At 39.6% G+C, this 19,578-nt stretch overlaps 1 protein-coding gene across 1 annotated transcript; it reads right to left on the bottom strand.

The window, feature by feature from the left end:
• Positions 1 to 4,808: 4,808 nt before the first annotated feature.
• On the bottom strand, positions 4,809 to 14,343 carry dalrd3 (DALR anticodon binding domain containing 3). Its single transcript, XM_005800127.2, has 13 exons — positions 13,880 to 14,343; positions 12,345 to 12,652; positions 11,905 to 12,215; positions 10,814 to 10,872; positions 10,606 to 10,707; positions 10,437 to 10,501; positions 10,056 to 10,114; positions 9,737 to 9,819; positions 9,390 to 9,516; positions 8,387 to 8,445; positions 8,135 to 8,251; positions 7,976 to 8,044; positions 4,809 to 7,095 (listed from the first exon to the last, which is right to left on the bottom strand). Exons 1-13 carry the CDS (start codon positions 14,111 to 14,113, stop codon positions 6,976 to 6,978), a joined length of 1,713 nt encoding a protein of 570 aa, XP_005800184.1. The 5' UTR covers positions 14,114 to 14,343; the 3' UTR covers positions 4,809 to 6,975.
• Positions 14,344 to 19,578: the final 5,235 nt, after the last annotated feature.

Raw genomic sequence — 19,578 nt, 5'->3', positions numbered from 1 at the left:
GATTCTCTTTTTGTCTTCCTCTTTTCCTCTGATGTCTCCTTTTTCCCAGCACTCCACAGGGTTTTCTCCATCTCTTCTTTAGCTCTGATTGAATCCGTCTCTTCTCCCACCTTCTGCCCGTATCCAGCTCACAATATTTCTCCACCCAAACCTTTCTCCCTTCATCCTTTTCTTCCTCTCCCTCTTAATTCTCAGGAGCGTCCCTGACCCCATTCATTCATCCCTCTTCAAGACGGTGACTCTGCTTTCAGCAATTACTCTACATGCTCCGCTCTTTCCAACATCCCGTCTCTGTGTTTTCATCCGTTTTCACATCAACCCCCCACCCCTAGGCCTATTTTTTTTTTATTTCCATCACTCTCCTCCCTCTTTTGTCTTGATCCAACCTATCACCCAGGGGAAGTGATTGACAAGCAAGTAGGGCTCTTCCAAGGGGAGATTGTGATTGGTGAGGGAGATGAAAAGGAGAAAGCCTTCTGGACTGCGCTGCAAAAACGTTCTTTGAAATTTATCGCATCCTTTTTTGGAAGGTTTCTTCACGTCAGCCATGCTCGTAGTGGCTACTTTGAACTCTGCTTTTGTTCTCCGTTTTTGCTCTGGCGGCCAAAAGACTTTGAGGAATTTGGAAAACCAAACTGAGCAGTGAAATGAGTGAAGAAAAACTATGGAAAAACGAAGAACAGGAAGTGGTTAATTAAGCTAAAAATAGCTTCAAGTTTTAACCTTTTTCCCTCCACAACTTCATCCCCCCCCCCCCCCCCCCCCACTGACTTCAGTAAATGTTAATGTGAAGCAACTACAAGGACTAAAATTAATTTCAAGGACAAAACCTCGTCTTTACAAAGGTTTAAAAACATCAACAATGTCCCTTTTTAAGTTTTCTTTTTCTTTCAAAATTGGTAGATACTAAAAACCTGGCAGGCTGGTTTTGATCTGTAACCCAGATGAAATACGACAGAAGCTGTTAAAACTCAGGATAATGTGCGTCCCTGCAGCCTTTTCTCAATCACATGAGTTGCACAGATGATTATATATTGTAGACTCAATGGTGCACAAAACACCAGCAGGGGGGAAAAAAAATCCTCCATGTTACATAAAAAGTTTCTACTTGTAACCAGGTTGTCAGGAAACTAGATTTCTGTCCATATTTAGATGTCCATTTACAATTTATGCCTTAGCAGGTGCAAATGGAAAGAATAAATAAATAATAAAGGAAAAAATGACTTTCCCCTAATTAACTATCAATCTTAGATTTTCACTCAGGTAGCACTTTATTAATTCTTGCAAGAATGAGGACAGCAAGCAGACATGTGTGACAAGCCTGGTGTCTGTTCAGTCTGATCTGCTCTGACTAGACAGAGAGTCACTACCTACTTATTCAAGTCTTATCACAGAGGTTTCCCACAGGATGTCTGGGAAGCAACTTTTCTGTCAGGCAGCTTTGCAGCTCTTAATTGGGATGACTTAACGGTGAGCGCAGAGGAGCGCTCCATCCTCATCTTACGTGTTTCTCTTGGGATCTGTGAACCCTCCTTAAGTTCCAGCAGGGTGAAAATACAATGAACCGCACAAAAAAAACAAACACATCTGGTCATTCAAGCAATTACAGAGAAGATATTTTCTAAAATTCTTCTCCCAGTAGAGATAGAGAGATAGAGATAAATCTTTATTGTCATTGTCACAAGGACAACGAAATTTAAAAGGTGCCATCAGTCAGTGCATATGCTTAAAAACAAAGGACCTAAAGCTTTTGATTTATGATACAGTTTGCTTTTTACACACCACGCTCAATGATTAATTGTGGGAAATTATAGATTATACTGACTGCAAGGTATCTAATGAAAATGTGGATTAGCAAAGAAATGCAAAACACAAAAGTAAAAATTGTTTACCAATCTCTCTGTGATTGTAGCTAAAAAAAAAAACCCACAGTCCATCCTGTTAGGGCTTCAGCTTTTTCTTTCTTTACTTTTTGTTGTGTTTGTTTTGTAGTGTATCCAGCTGGGTTCAGGGTTTGAGGGTCATGCATTTAAAAAATGACTGTCTCAATACCGCCACCGTGTGGTGGGAACGGCTCATGGCTTACAAAATTACATCATGTCTTTACAAGGTTTCTCATTCAGACTGACCTGTGCTTCCTGTCTGCCCCAACTTATCACATTCTCACTGAGGTAAATTCACTGTGGAAACTGTGCAAATGCATGAGATTTAAATACAGTCATGTAAAAGTATATGTATATTATACAGAGTAGGTGCTTTGTTTTCTGACCCATAACTTATAGCTAACAAATCTGCTCTTTTGAATCGCTACTGCTCCTAAAAATATCCAGACACTCTGGCTGAAACATATACTTACTCCCAGATAAATCTACAAATGGAAAAAGTCTAACACACACACACACGATGCTCCTGAACACACTCCCTCTGGGACTTAAACCCACCTGTTCCCAGCTTCTTCAGCCAGAGAAGAAGCTGGGAACAGATTCTTGGGTTATAGCTGCTGAGGACCTGAGTAGCTGCTCCTATATTTGGACGCGCATTAATCGAATGCATGCGTAGTAATGTATGCTGCACATAATCACATGAGAGATTAATGTTCAGGTCTCAGGTCCGTAGTTCTGATAACGACTGGCCGCTCAGTGGGCAATAACTCCAACCTGGTTTGGTGCTTCTCGAGGCTTTCTGTCAATGATTTGTAGTTGAAAGCAGGCTGCATTGTGTGTTTGATTTGGTGAACTGTGTCACCTGCAGCAGAGACAGATACAGCTGGCAGCTCATTACTGGAGGTCAGGTTGAAGCAGGCCTCATTAAGCTGCTCTGTGGAGAGCTGTCCACATTGGCCGTTTGGCTCTGCTTGGTCTTTGAATATCTGCGCGTCGCCTTCAAATCTCAGAGGTGGCTCGTTATCACGTCCCTGGGAAAACCTCAGAGCAGCACAGCATGCGAGAATAACGTCAAAATGGGTTTGGCTCTTTGTATAATGCTCACACAGTTGTTAGTCCTGGAAAGGGCCAGTGATCGGTTAAAACATTTGAACTTTCTCAGTAAAGAAAGAGTTTTGTCTGTTTTTGTTCTACTAATGACCTCAAGCCAATATGTAGAAACAGATGATTATTTATAAATTAACACTTTTTTTTAAAATCTGGTGTGTCACTCCATACACTGCCACCTTCTGGATGTAAATGGAAATTTCCACAGCTACACAAATTTTAGAAAAAAAAAAAGAGACTAATATAACTGTCAAAAAGATTTTATGGATTCATTTTATGTTGTGATAAAATTATAACAACTGATCATATGTCCATTTTTGTGGAAGTCTTGCATCACTGGCTATGTTTTATCAAGCACTTTGATTATATTGTTCTTGGACATATTTAAACAGACTTGTTTTCATATTTATTAACATTTGCGTTAAGATATGGGGTTTTGTTACGAAAACAACACTTGTTCTAACATTCTACTGTGTGAGTTACAGTGAAATCCTTTAAATTTAATTATACTGAGACATATTACATTGCAGTAGTGGACGTTTGTGATAGGCAATGTCTGTATATGTCATGTAAATGTAGATATACTGGATCAGGCGTGTCCAGTGTGAGGCCCATTTAAAGTCTAAATCCATGTTATCCACCAGAGTAGACCTGAAAGAAGCCTGTTTAAAATGTTTAATTATTTTTCTTTCCTAAAGTTTTAACAATTAGGACATACATCCTGAGTAAGCTCAGAATTCATGCATGGAGGATCCAAAATAACACACAACCCCCACTCTGCCCTCTGATTCAGTCCTCTTAATTGCTCAGGATTAATGATTCCACCACATATTTGCACTACAGCATTTCCATGCTGATTATTATTCATATTAAATGCCACATCTGGTGACTAAAAAACACATTTCATGTATTATTGACCTGAGCTAATTTAAAACACTCTGTGCCCAAGGATCATCCCAGATATAAACCTATAGTGTTCAATTACCTTCTTCGTTCCATGAAAATGTCCAGTAATTGACTGAATGCTCGATCTAAGCACACACTAATTGATGCCTGCGACCCTAAACGTGGTAAAACTCATATTTCCATTATTATTAGTAAAGAGTCAGCTGACATTGCTTGAGCTTTAATTAAACAAAGTCAATTCTTCTTTTAATTACATTTAGTGCGACTGTTACGTCTGCAAAACAAAGACTGTGATTTTTTTTCTAGTTTATCAAAATGTTGTCTTCACTCATTTTTAGTCTAAGCAAAAGAAATTCAAACACATTATGGCGTCAAGTAGCAAAGGGCATGTGAATCTACTCTAAAGTCAATTTCAAATCCTAAGAGAAAAAAAAAGACATTCAGGAAGACTAGAGATCCACTAATCAGGATAAAAATGGTAAGAAAGACCAGCTCCTTAGACTTAGAGATAAAAAGATGATGGAGGATTAATAAGCTCTTCCTCACAGGATGTAGATCTGTGTTGTTTGTTGACATTTGTTGGATCTGCTTGTTTGCATGCGGGGATTTATCATTCAAAGCATCAACAGTGTGTCCATCTGTCTCCCCAAGCCTGAGGGAGGCAACCACTCTGAGAACGTCTGCCTGTGCTGTTTTACTCTGCAAAGTGGGGAAAAAAAAAATAGAGAGAAAACAGGCCAGACAGATGTGTATAGGCAGATGTTCGGTAGTATTATCCATAATCATATAGATAAATATACTAACATGTTTGAGAGATCTTCAAGATGGTGGATTGTTTGTAGAGAACGGTTTGTTGTTCTTCGCAGAGTGTAGCGTAAGAGTGTAGAGTGTGAAATAAAAACAGGAAAAATCTTCATTTGTGCATGTCCTCTGCTTTAATACTGTTGCAATTACAGTGGCAAATAAAATCGTCTCACCGTTTCTTGGCAAACAAAAGTCTATAAAACAGAAGTACCACACATCTCCATGGGTCAAAATAAAGAAATCATCTTTAAAATGTGAGTTTTTTGTGTTTGACGTTTGTTCACAAAACACCAATTTAGTTTCATTTTGAAATGTATGCTAGATGTAAAAAAAAAAAAAAACACAAAAAACCCCCAAAAGAAACTGATAAAATAATCAGTTTAATACAAAATTAAAAAGCAGTTCAGCCATTAAGTGTCCCCTTCCCAAATCCATAAATAAGACTTTCATGTATAAATTTCATGCTATGTCTTATATTTTCTAACTTTGTGGCACGACGACCTAATATCTGCTCGGGTTTTTGTCAATAACTTACTCCACAATATAATACTAACGGCTGTGATTTGTCCAGCAGGATAGATGGGATTTAATGGGGATTTACGTGATACCTTCAGGAACACATCTAGATTAAGACTTGTGTGCATAACATACACAATGTACAGATATCTATTTTATTTTTTAATAATCAACAATAAATATATCTATGGCATGAACAAATACACAGACGAACTGGAATCAGTAAACGTCAGTTAGGCATAGAGAAGTGGAGGTGATTTAAAGAGGCGAGACATGAATGCGATTTGGACCAACAGAAAAAAAAAAAGGTTTAGTTTTACAGAAACCAGTTTACTTTAACAAGCTTCTTTAACCTCAATGAGCGAGTTATCATCAACTTCTGCCACAAAGTTGCATTTTAATTTTCTTAGTTTTTTTAGATTGGGGGGAAAAATAGCTGCAATTCTCCTAAAACTGAGCTTTGAAAGTTTTTTTCTACCTCCCTTATCGTCGTCCTCCCCGGGTTTTGGCAGGGAGAGAAACTTGGTCCTGATCCAGCCTTGTGCATTATAGCTCCAATTGCTTTATTATGACTGTAAATTGTAAATAGCTTGGTTCTCACAGGAGCAGCTTGCTTTACTTGCGTACATCATGCTACCACTAGCTGCAGGACCTCATGGCTCATAGAACGTTTTTCCTCAACTAAATAATCTTAACGAAGGTTGGATTTCTGTCATCTTTCCAGTTTGATCTTACATTAGTATGCTATAGGTGAACTCTTCTTACAGCTTTTCTAAGCCAGTGGTGCTAATAAATACATGCACTGTGTAAATGCAGAGTGCTCTATATACTCACCACTTTCAAGAACGGCATCAACCTGAAGTTAGAGTCAGTTTGACTCGGCTTTTCTTTAAAGCAACAGCTTTAACAACCAGTTTCATTGGCATCAACTTCAAACGTAAGACTTTAAATACATCCAGTTCACACAGCAAAAATGAAACAGGTGAGTTTTTGTTGTGACTAAACTTAGGCTGTTTATTCTGATTTAGACTTTTATTCTATAGTAAATTAGAAAAATGCAAAATCATCCATCAATATCAAGGTTCAGGTTCAAAATTGATCAAATTTATCCTAAAATACACAAAATTAATCTGATTCGAGTTAATGTTGGTCAAAACGCATACACGGAGACATTAAGGCAGGTTTTAGAGCTAAATCTGTCAACTGGTAGATTCATAGTACTCCGATTTTTGCACAAACATCAAACTATATCTGTTTGGTTCAGTGTGTTTTTGAGTCAGATCACACGGTATCTGTCAGTAGTGCTGTTCTGAGAACAAGTTCAGAAATCAAAAGCCCGATTCTGGTGTCCCGGTTCTGGTCCTAGATGTGCTGATGGAAAAAGGTACAGGAATACTTTGATATTTTTGATTGATCTCCAGACGGACGGAGAGGAAAAAAAAAAATCAAGGTTTCCTAATACGCATGAGAATCGACTGAGTCGGAATGAAATGGATGAGTCATACTGACATCCATACCCATCATCAGAGTCAAAATGCCAAATTATTCCTGTCAAAACTCTGCAACTGAGCAACTATCTTACAGTGACATTTATAAAATAATCAGTTCCAGTAAGTCCACCAACACTGACGGGCAGAAATCCTACAAGTATCTGTAACACTGAGTCTCTCAGCTGGATACACGACATACAGGCAAGAGTTTAGGAAAGAAGGCGGATTGGGTGAAGCAAAGTGTGAAGGATGATGGTGTAATGTTGAGGCTATAGCTGCCTGATGGGGGGGAGGTTAAGGGTCTCCAGAGCTCTGTGGTACAGCTCCCTCAGGGCTCTTAGCAGATGGAGACGACAAAACATCTGGTTGAACAGGTGAGGCAATGGTTCCTGGAAACAAGAGATAATAATTACAGAGAGCATTTATATATGTTTGTGGTAAATACATATATAAATAGCAATGCATATGCCTAACTGAGCAAACAAATCATAAACACATGAGAACCGCATTGGATAAACATAGATTGTTTGCAAAATGAAGATTTTGTCCCGTTTTGTCAAATCACAACCACAAATGTCCATTTTTTGTGTACAAAGTTGTTTAGTTGGAGGACAATTTATTTATTTTTTTTAATACCTTCCATGAAACTCTGAGGATAATGACTAAATCACATTAAAGTTTCTGGTTGCAATTAGGCCTGTCACAATAACATATTTTGCTGGACGATAAATTGTCCCAGAACTTATTGCGATAAACAATGATATTGTTGTTTTGAGACCATTTTCAAGTGATATAATAGTAATAATGGCATAATAATGAAAGAACACATTCTCAAAATCAATAAACGTTCAATTCTAATGATCATTTAAACAACGGAACTAGGAGGCATTTGAAAGATCCAAAATAAATAAACAACAAATGAATTATGAATCTGTAAACAAATTCGTCTTTCAAAAAAAGGGATAGTTGAGACAAGCACATGACTGAAAATCTGTTTTTTTTAGAAAGAGAGAGAAAAGAGAAAATCGATAAATCAAGCAAATGAAGGTTATTGAGTTTCTTTTCATTTATTGTGTGATTAATTGATTTATTGTTTATTGTGAGAGGCCTAATTGCAATTTGACAAAATGTGGAAAAGTTCAGTGGGCCGAAGTACATTCGCAAGCGACTCTGAGAAGAACAAAGATGGTCGGCAACTTGAACTGATTTTAAAATAAGCTGCAGTTTCATCCGATCAAAACACAGAAAATCACATGAGCGCGTCCTCACCCCCAGCACATGGACTCTATTGTAGTACGAGCTGAAGTCTTTACTGAGCGAGACGAGAAATTTACAGATCTGGAGGGACACAAGCAAGGAAGTTACATTAAAATCTTCCAACAGTCCTGAGTTATCGGACAACAACGATGGCTCGTCAATCGGGCGTACCTGTTCGGTTTTAATGTTCGCTCTGGCTCCTCCTCCTTCACAATCTAATGATTGTCCTGATTGGTCGAGAAGCTCCGAGAAAGGAATAAGGTAATTGAAGAGCAAAAGCCACTCACCCTGTAGGGGGTGCGGGTGGAGGGAGGAAAAGCAGCGTTTAGGGTTGAATTGTTTTTGCAGTGGTAGGCAGACTTCAAACACCAACAAAAACAACAATGAAATGTAAAGAAATTAGGGAAAAACATGGAATGGTACCTCTTCTTTGAGAGCAGAGAAGTCCAACTGGGACCCATCAGGGATTTCTGGGTACAGACCTGCAGACAGATGGTGGAAAGCCTCTCATCTTGCACTAATGTCTTTCAGTCTTAACGCTTCAACCAGAGCAGGAATGCATATATACACACGAGTGTGTGTTAAGCCGTGCAACAACAATGACCCCCACATAAAAGCTGATGATTCTCCTTTTATTTTGTAGTTGTTTTCATTATTTTCCTTTATTATACAACTGGAAGCAACACAGTAATCTATACCTAATAATCAATCATTTTGGCTCCCAGTTTTGGCAAACACTAAATCTAATTTCCAAATCTCAATTAACATTGATTTCTGCCAAAACCAGAATTTTTACTCCGTTATTCAGAAATTCAAGCGCTCAGTTTTTTCTTATAATAATAATTTTATTGCAAAATGTTTACATTACAAATGCCAGTTATTGGGTTAAACTAAAAAAAACACAACAGGGCGAGATCTCCCAATTGGTAAAGCACTGCAAAGATTAGTGGCGGTTATTAGTGAATAAAAATCAAAATGCACTAAAGATATGTTTGGAAGTAATACTTTAATAATGACCACTCCCTAATGTTATATAAAACAACAAAAATATAATTGGCATTAAGATATTGTCTAGTTAAGATTGCTAACATCACTTTTAGCATTCATTTGTTCATCAAACAGTGAACACTGAGGTACATCCGAGGGTTAGAAAAGTTTGAGACCGACTGAAAACAAGTAAATAGGACGTGAATGTTACTACCATTACCAAAGTATCTACTTAGAAATTCCTTTATAAAACACAATCCATGACATGCTGTCACTTAACTGTAAAAGTGTGTTCTGTATTGGCATCTAACAGCTCTCAAGGTTCAATAAATACAACAAATAAATGTTAGTAATGTTATATTCTGGGAAAACTAGAGGGTCAGCTGGCTGCTCGTTTGCAAGCTGTTCATCAGAACTGAAAGGCGTCAGCGGGTCTCACCCTTCTCCACTCCTCTCTCGTAGCTGTCGAACAGAGTGTGCAATCTGGCGCAGTTATACATCACAAACACGCCTCCTCTTGGCCCTTTGGTAGACACACCCCCTTCCCTCTGGACGTCCAGCGTCACCTGGACACACGGACCTCGATCATGCTCACTACATTCTTTCAAAATTCCTTCAGCCTGAAGGAACTGATTCTAGTTAAAAGACGTGTTTGACACCATGAAGCAGCGGAAAAGTGGGTTTATTTAAGCGATGTAGGCATCTTTACGAACATACAATCTTTGCGCATGTGAGTACAGAACCACCCGCATGACAAGTTCAGGCGTAAAGAGAGTTTTAACTCACAGGGCTTGTGTGAACTGTTGATAGCAGCTCAAATCTGACCGTGGCAGAGGTCATAACTTTGATGATGTCATCCCAGGTCTGACCTGCAGCAGGGGTTCATTTGACTCATTTACATTTAACATACTGTATAGAACATCACTCCTGTTGCCCTTCAAAACATTTACACACACAGAGCACATACAGGAAGTGGCACAGGTAGTCATATTCTGCAAACTTTAAAAAAATGTCTATGGTTGTACGGTCACTAAACGTTAAAAGTACAGACTTTTGCAAAAGCAATTTGTTTAAGGAGCCAGACTCTTTAAAAATCAATACGCACCCTCTAATTTATCTCCATACTTCATCTCTGAAGCCTCCTTCATCTGACCTTTTCTCAGCCTGGATGAGAGGAAAACAGAAGCTACATTTACACCAAAGTCTGGGTTTAAAACATATGGCTACAACACTAACAGAAAAAAAAAATCACTAGTCTTGCATTCAGTTATTGTAGAAATGTAATTTAGTAATTAATGTTAGTAGTGAAGATAAAAAGCACATCTCTTCTTTTTCTGGTCTAAAACACAAAGACAACAAATTTCTTTGTTGTCTTTGTTGTCTGGTAAACTTGTTTTACAAATTTACCAGAAGAAAGTCTGGTAAGTTTATAAAACAAGTCATGAGATAAAAAGACTTAATAAATATGAACAGTAATGAATCTTACTGTAGGTACTGTGCAGCAGTGAGGTGAGAACCGGCGGTCTTCACAGGCCCACACACAAGATGTCTCTGCACCCAGAAAGAGTAAAAGCAGGTTAAAAAAATATGAACACAATAAGTTGCACTGTTGTGTGTGTGTGTGTGCGTGTGTGAGAGCGAATGATGGTGGTTACCTGAGAGTGTGTCGCTCCACTGGCTCTCCACAGCACTGCTATCTGCTGCTGGCGAAACTCATCCTGACAAGAAGTCACATGTAGCACTGTTACCATGGTTTCCTGGGGGGAAAAAAAAAAGCCAGGAAGGACATTTTTCGTGAGAACAAAGAGGATTCTGCAACATGTGGTACTTGTGTGCTTCGAAGTGTGTGTTTGTTTGTCTCACGGTGATGTCAGCCGTGGACAGATCCAGTTGTGCCAGGTGGGAAACACTGTCTCTGTGAACTAGAAATAAAAAAAAAAAGAGAATCAAATTGCTGTTCAGCATCCATCCTCTCATCTTTTCTTATATTTGATTTCCTAAACCTGGTCAAAAACATCCAGCACATTTTGTAGCAAAAACGTATTTTTGAAAGCACTACACCTGGCTTTATTACAGGTACAGTGACTGAACTGTCACATGATAAAAACAAACTACAGGAGATATTTTTACAAGTTAAATATTTTTCTAAAATGAATATTTTCCGTGTGCAGCTGGACTCTAAAGTTGACCATAGGCGCTGTGCTCTATTATTCCTAAATGGCGCGGTGCTTTATGGCAGACGTCTCTACTTGTCATTTGTCTGTTCAACTGAGATTGAAGTATTGGAGTTTGTTCAGGTGGAACTGTACATATTTAAGTCATGCCGCCAGACTATTTTTAGGGACAAGAGACTTTTTTTTCTACCAATACGAAACATATTTGTTCAGATTTTTGGCAGGCTAACCGAGTCCTGAAAATCTTAACAGGTTTTAACTGTTTTTGTCATTTCTCGGAGGATTGCAAGGTTTGACATCGGTGATCATTTGCTGGGGCGCCCCCTCTTGGGAAGATTGGCAACATTCTTATCTTTTTTGTTTACTCCTCAGAGTAAAATTGTGTGCTTAGATCCAGTAGAAAATATCAATTTTGGTATATGTGTGTGCTAGTGAAACAACAAACAGCTGAAACAATTCTTAACCCCAAATAAACATACCAAGCAAAACCCCATCTACTGGGTAAATACAAGCAGAAAATGGCCGCTCATATTCAAAACACAAGTCATCTAACCAGTTAATATTCAAAATTCACATTTACATCTTCATTGCCTACAACAAATCAAGATTTGAAGCTTCATTATAAAACCAGGATTTTGAGAAGTCTCTCAGTCAACTAAGAAACACATTTAATAAAGAAAATGTTCATAAATAATCTTTGTGCATTGGAGGAGGGGTACAGCGTAGAAACTTAACGAGGGGTTTTTAAATAAATGCAAAATTCTAAGACCCAGGCCTTACCTTTGCAGGTGCCAAGGGTGGGGTCATACCCTAGCAGCCCTTCCTCTTGGAAAACCCGTTTCAAATTAATTCGGAGCCCTCCTTCGTTCTCCTCCTCTGCAGCTTTTCTACCTCCTCCCCCGCTGGTCCTCCTGCCTCTCTCTGTTCCCCTTTCTCTGTACGGAGAGTTCTCTAGCGCTTTCTGGATCTTCTCCTCCCGCTCATCATTCGCGCAGTTAGCGGGAGCCGTCGGCCAATCAATGCCCAGAGCTTGGAAGAAGGTGGCGACGTCGCTGCCCTCCGGCAGAGTTGGGCAGAAGTACACTTCAAATCTGTGGGGAGGAAGAATTATCACGTCATTAAAATTTTTATCAATTAATGAAAAATAAAAATAGTCTGATCTTCTAATAAGACACCCTGTTATTCTTCTCTGTCATCTTAAAATTCCCTTACGGACTCACCCTTGTCTCCTCAACAGTGCCCCCATGTGGTCAGCCAGCAGAACAGTTCTCAGCTGACCCAGGCTCAGCGTGTCAGGACTGGGTGTGTTGGGTTTAGGGTGCAGCGCAGGACAGTTGAGCACCACACAGCCCTCCCTCTGACTCGAGGGCTTTAGATACTCGGTGGTTCCGCCTACCAGGACAGCCCTGAAAGCTGCAACCCGGTCCACTCGCAGCCTCAAGCCCTCACCCATCACCTCACCACCCGCCACAGGAAGCACCCCACCGCCTCGGAGAGACAGGACTCGGGACATGACCGCCAGAGGAACCTGAGTGGAGACACACATAAAAGGGAACAGACTAGAAATAATCAAGTAGATGATACAACTACAACAGCCCTATACACAGCTTGTGCAGATTTGTGCCGCTCTCATTTTAAACATATTAAGAAATGTTTTCAGAGGTCACTAAAGGGCATCCCCTTTCCCCCTCATTGACAAAAATCCAACAAATTTGGTGCCAATCAACTGTGAAACAAACATGTTGGCTGCATAAACATATCACAGTTAATTTATATCAGTTTCATTTGATGTTGTTAGTATTTATATCAGTATGTGGTATGGGGCTGGCATGGGGCAGGTTGATCTCTTGTGACCTCTGGGGAAAAAAAAGAGTAATCCTAAAAAAAGAAATAACTGCACAAATGAAATTTGTGCTAACACAGCACAGGTGATTGACACCATATTTTGTTTGATTTTGTAAATGTCGGGCGGGTGGCTGAGTTTTGATGATGTCTGGAAGCATTTACTAATATCTTTATGACGGCAGCACAAGCTAAAACATTTTCTACACAAACGTGTAAAAATGTCAATTAATAGAGAGAACTTTAAGAGACACGTTTCCACCTAAAAAGGTAAAGGTTGCTTTTATTTAGTAGTGCTCGTGTGAAGTTCTAGCCTGAGAAATGTATGTGCAGCCTCTGTTTCAGCAGCCAGCTGACCCACATTAGATTTGCAACTCGTGTGTAAATAATTACAGCTACAGGCTGGTAGTGTCTGCTCTCACACAACGGAGGAAAACCAGTGGCTTATAATCAATATATGGACTCTGGCAGTGCCATACATATTTAAATGTAGTTTATGGATTGCCTTATTCCTTTACATAGTGAGCAAATGTAACTTTTTGGTAGTTTTTAACTACAGCCAGTTTTCTGGAGTCAGCCTACGTTTTCAGGTAGATAGTTCCGTCCTCTGTTTTTATTGGCTAACGTTGAAGTTGTCGAACACCTGAGTGGAAGCGTTGATACGAACGAGAACTATATTGCTCAGCGGAAGAATAAAATCAGGATTTTTGTCGCATGAACTTTTACGTGTTGATTATCAGCAGATAAAGTGACGGTACGTCATAAGTGCAGTTGGCGTTAAAAATGTAGTTAGTACGCCTTCAGACGAGAAGCTTAAAGTTTCTATGTGCACAGCGAACGAGAATTTGAAGCGAGACACGATTACAGTACATTTACATTTTATTTTATTTTAATGGGTATAAGACTGACAGACCTGTCCGTCCGCATACAGCGTGTTGAGCATCGTGCTCGGGGACAAGAAGTCCCTGTTCCGCAGGTTTTTCGCGCTGCTCTCCTTGAACCAGAGCTTCTCCGGTTCGGGGAACATCCTGTCGCTTTCACCGCGGCCGGAGCCGTGGACGTGTTCACTCTTCCCTCGCAGTGCGGAGCTGAGCGCTCGCACTGTGGAGGTGATCCGCAGAGGTGAGAGCTCCTCGGTGTTCTCCATCCTCACCGCGGCTCTGACAGGTGAGCTAAGCTCGCTGTCTGCTCATTCACTCTCCGTCCATGTCCGTCTCGGAGCCGCTGAAGTGTTGGTGCCCCTGGTGGAAGTAGCGGTGGATGTTGCGGTGTTCTGGCCCGCTACTTGCTGGTCGATGTCAGATATTGGCTGTGTGTGGTTGGGAGGTCTGCGTTGGTTGTTTACTGTCAGCGGAACTACGTGAAAAGCATGTTTCTCCCGAGACACGTTTTTTGGTTGTACCTGTGTGGTGCCATCTAGTGGATTGCAGGAGTAAATGCAGCTTGTACTTCAAAATGTGACTTTCACAGTGCAGGTGTTGCCAGCCTGTTTTCTCTAACATTTGACGTCAAATATGAATCTGTATCGCTAATACGCAACTGGATCTGTTTCATAAAGCGTTATGCTAGTAATAAACAATGACCCAAAGTAAATAATTATGACATTGCTGTTTATATATTTGTGATTTTTACCATTTTCTGTAGTTTCTTACTCAATGATGAGTCATTTATCTTAATTAAAATAGCTGTGAATGGTGCTTCTGATAAAATATGTGCAGTCCACAACAAAACTTGGTGAGGGTATCGGGGGTCACCTTGCACAAGCAATAGGATTACAACCTGAAAAAAACATTGTAGACACCTGTTTATGAACAGGTTCAATCACCTGGCTTTATTGTCTTTTTTTTTAAAGACATGAAGATGTTTTAATAGTTGATGATAATTTTAAATGTTTGGATTTACATGGGTTAATTTGGCAGAATGTGGAACATCTCTCACAACATTGGGTCTTTTTCTGGCCAAGGCAACAGGAGAACTCCAAGAAAGTTAATATTATATATATTTTTAGATTCGTTAGATACAGGTAGGTTTCATAAAAGTACAGTATCATTGAAAGTTTATTTCAAGTTCAGTGTGATATAGATTCACCACAGATAGGACGACACATTTCAGACATTTATGCGTAAGTTAGGTAATAGCTTGCATAATGAAAACCCCAAATGTATTTATATATAAAGTGTGAGTATCCCATAAGACCCTCTTAAAAACCAAAAATGTTTCATCAGTAACCTGCAACAACTCCTGCTTACACACATATTTCAGGCATTGCAAGCAGTGGGGTGACAGCGCTGCTGTTTGTGCACTTTTTTTTTTCTTGCACCACTCCGTCTTCACACCCACTCCTGGCTTCAGCTCTGTCATTATCCCCCCTTGACAGCTTTAAAGTACAGAATCAGTGCATCGCTGCTGCGCATTAGACCGAGGTGAGAAAAGGAGGCCTGGGCCCAGATTTGTAGCTCCTGAACATGGTTCTGTTTATATAACAGTAGACAGCTGAGGTTGAAAGTGGAAGATAGCTTTCATTTTGAGTAGCTACCGTCCTGTTACGTTTACAGTTCCATTAAAGAAAAGGACAACATAAGTGATGCAGCAAGTTTCTAAGAAAGTGGCTGCAACTGAGGCACAGCTCGGACAGATAGACGCTGCCATGCAGGCGCAGGAAGATGCTCGACCGCAGTGGTTAATGAACCACGAGAACAATCTCATTAGTCAACTGACATCTATGAGTTAAAAGATAAGTTGAGAAAACCAAGAAAGGAACCTGAAGCTCATTCAAAGAACACTCTCCAGGTTTCCTTCGCCTTCATCCTCCACAGACCTTTAATGGATTCTTTCTGTGTGAGCGACTTTGGCTCCGTAGGATTTATTGGGGGTATTTAAATCCTCTGACTCTTTTCTCTACCAGCTGACAGCGGCCTAAGCCCTCACCGGTCTTATCTTACAAAAAGCAATTAAACAAAGTTATGACTACTGATACCTAGAAACTGTAAGAGGTACTCATTCTGGTTCAAAATGCATCATGTGCATTTGGCTGATTTTCTTTAATTTTTTTTTTTCTTTGCTGCTCTTTAAATGTGGTTTCCATGACTACAAAAAGATGCTAGAGCAAAAACTTGAACCTTTTCTCTTCAAATCCATGTTGTATTAAAAATAATTAGACAACTGATAGGGCCTGCTGTAAGTAGGCTTTCAATTAATTTAATGCTAAAAACGCCTCAAAACCATAGAAAACCTCAAATGGTCGCAGAGGAAACATGGATGGTTTCAATGGTTGGGAGGAAATCAGAATCCTGTTTCAAGAGACTCAGATATGATACTGGTAGAAAAATATGTATTGCAGTAAAAATTTATTTGACTTAGAGGTTAGTATGTTGAAATTATTTTGTGTGTGTGTGTGTGTGTGTCAGTGTTGCATCTCCTAAAATGTCACATTTACAAGATACTTTGAGCTGATCAGAGTTTTATGGGCACATGCTGATTTCTGTTTTTAGTTCAGACTATATTATAGCTAGAGTGCACTCTTTTAGATTAAGAATTTAAATGTTCATCAGCATGAATAACATGCAACATAAGGACACCCAGGACCTCTATAGATCGCTTTTTAAGCGGCGAGAAGAGAGATCTGCTTGCTGAATGAGCGGCTAAGAAAATGTTGCAGCATTTTAAAAGCCAGCCTTTATGTCTCTGAGGCCTGCCACACATGTCTAAATTAGTGTTTTAAGTTTCTGTTATGGTCTGTTATATTTAGGTAATGCATTCAAACTGAAAGCTGACCACCAGTTTTATATCTCAGAAAATAAACCCCTTCTAGCAAGTTTGGCTGCTGCTTTTAAATGGCGAAGGACGGAGTAATAGTTTCAGAGAAGATGGATCAAAGTAGAAAATAAACTATTTGATCATTTTTAGGCCTCCTGCGTTTCTAGCTGCTGTTTTAACGTGACCATCTGCTCTGTTACAGATCAGGACGAATAGATAAATATGAAATATTTATCACAGCAACAGCTCCTGAGCTTCCTGTACGCACGCTGCTCTTTTCAGAGACCAGAGATGCTCCATTCTTTGTTTGTGTTGAAGGAAATTTATTATTCACTTCTTACTGACATTAATGTGAAGGCATTTGCACTGACAGGTGGAGAAACTCAATTTGTTCTAAAGCTAAATTGAAGTGACTTATTAAACAAAAATACACACATCCATATATTAAAAACATAACATTTATTAAGACTTTTAACATATGGACTCCTTCTACAAATGACTACTGTTTTTTCTCTGTTTCTTTTTTTTAAGTGTTGACATAGATGTCATTCTTGGCTGACACGAAATTCCCGGTTGCATTCAGGCTTACCAGCAATCCGGGAGAAAACGTGTCATTGAGGAACAACATCATCATCGGACCATGAAGGCAAACCAAGAAACCTTTATGCCCAGGTAGCCCTGGTGGTTTTAGTTTCACTTCGTTCCGTATCAAAGCCAAACTGGAGCTAAACATAAAATGGAGGCGGCAGGGAGTAGCTGCCTGTCGTTTTTACACTGTTCTGTTCTGACCTCATTTTTTTAGACTTGTTTTCACTGCCCCACTATTGAGCAATCAAGACTCGCGGTGTGACAAATTGTGTTACCAATTCTGTCACTGCGCCTTACAGTGGATGTAAAAGGAGGACGCAGTCGGATCGTTCGTCTCGCTGCAGAGGTTCTCCTCATTGGTGCGTCTCCTCGGGGTGTATTGTGCGCTGTGGGATGGAAACGGACCCCATAACCAGCTGGGCCTCAGAATCACAGCTGCATTATGGGTTCCGTTACAATCCCACCCACAAAAGGAGAAAACAGGTTGCAAGGGTGGGCTTGTGTCCGGTCAGCTAAAAAGACAAAACTCGGTTAGAAACAGAGAAAAAAGAAAAAAAATGCTTTTTTTTTTCTTGGGTTTTCTAGTTCATATTGTAGCGCTGTAGAGAAAAAAAAAACAAGGTGTAATAAAAAATCTTCCCCTAAATCAATTTTGAACTCCAAGCAAAACTTTTTTTTGTTTTTAAATTGTTATAGAAACTGGTTTGAAAATAGGAACTGACTCTTCTTTCTACTCTGACAAAAACTACTGAGAAATATTGTGGCAGCAATGGCAAAGTGACTTCTGCTCACCATTTTTATTATGCAGATGTGACTCAGTCACACGTGATCAGGAAGAAATTGTCTTTTTTTACAGTAATCAGAGTGGAACTTGATGCATTATTGGGTGTGAAAAGTATCCCACCTACTGTAAAGCTGTATTTAGCAGAGCACATTGCACTATAAATGGTTATAAAACTTTATTGGCACCTTAAAGAGTTTCAGTTTTGTTTTGATAAATAGAGTGATCGCTCTAATTCAGCCTGAACTCAGATACTTGAGTTACACCACAAAGTTAGAATCTAATCAGAACTGTTCAATTTCTAAAAAATAATAATAACCCGGGTCCTTATGACTGAATCTAAAATGCTCTTCAAGATCAAGCCTGCTGCGAAATTGTCTACATTTCTTCTTAATGTTGATTTCTTTTTCTATTTACAAGAAAAAGTGATGATATATTTTTGCAATTCTTGTGGTTCAGACATGTTTTTGTTTTTTTTTACATTTTTTTTCCCAAGAAACGACCTGCAGATTTAGCAGCCAGATTAGATCAATCTACAGAAAATACCAAAGCCGTGACTCCTCCTTGACGTTTGGGTCGTGTACGAGAAGGAGCGGCACCAAGATGCATCTGTCGCAGCCTAACAGCGTCGTCAAAGAATGAAAACAACTTTTATCTCAATTAGAAAGAAGAAGAAGAAGAAGAAGAAAGAGGGGGGGAAAAAACTCTGCATATTTAAAAGTCTGGAAGTCCAGCAGGGAAGTTGTATATTTTTCATTTTGTGTTGCATAATGGCTCATCTCTCTCTTTGTATCACTGTGCTGTTATTTAGCGCTCTGTCTTGAAAAACCTGTTGTGTATTATCTGTTGTAAGACAAATGGGGGGTGGGAGGAGAAATGCAGGAAAGGAGTTGTACAAGAGGTCAGTCTGACGAGGAAGGGCTGATGAGGTGATAAAGGAAGAGACGGCTGAAAGAGATTTAAACGTCTGATTTACCCCGACTTGAAGCTTCCTGTAGCCTAAAGACACAAGACGGCTTAAATAAAGCTGAAAACTGACTGACAGAAAATGAACCTAAACACACCTAAGAGTACAACCGTCCTAAACATACTTTCAGTTTGACAGCTGTACTGCAAAACCTTCACAGCCTGAAACATTTTCACTTTTGTGCCTGTGAAACATTCATTTTAACCGCCTGTTAAAGCAGTGAAGTGATCCAATATTAGGATAAGTGAGGTGAAATATTAAATGAGTGACAAAGTGAAGAATAAAAGAAGAGGGCGGACTGACTTTAGAGAGCCTAATGAATAAAATCAAAGTGAAAACAAACAAGCAGCCGCTGCCTGGGCTTGTCTGTGGAGTGTGAAGAATAGGAAATGTTGTTGAGCTCACCATCGTCTCGGAGCAGCAGGTCGTCCTCCGCAGCGCTGCCTGCCAACAGCTCTGTTAGTCCAAACTTCCTCTTTAAATACTCCAGAGATTCATTTCACTTTCACTTCTCCTGAGC

Source organism: Xiphophorus maculatus, chromosome 1, assembly GCF_002775205.1.
Source record: "Xiphophorus maculatus strain JP 163 A chromosome 1, X_maculatus-5.0-male, whole genome shotgun sequence".
Classification (NCBI taxonomy): domain Eukaryota; kingdom Metazoa; phylum Chordata; class Actinopteri; order Cyprinodontiformes; family Poeciliidae; genus Xiphophorus; species Xiphophorus maculatus.
This window is presented reverse-complemented; position numbering and strand designations above follow the sequence as displayed.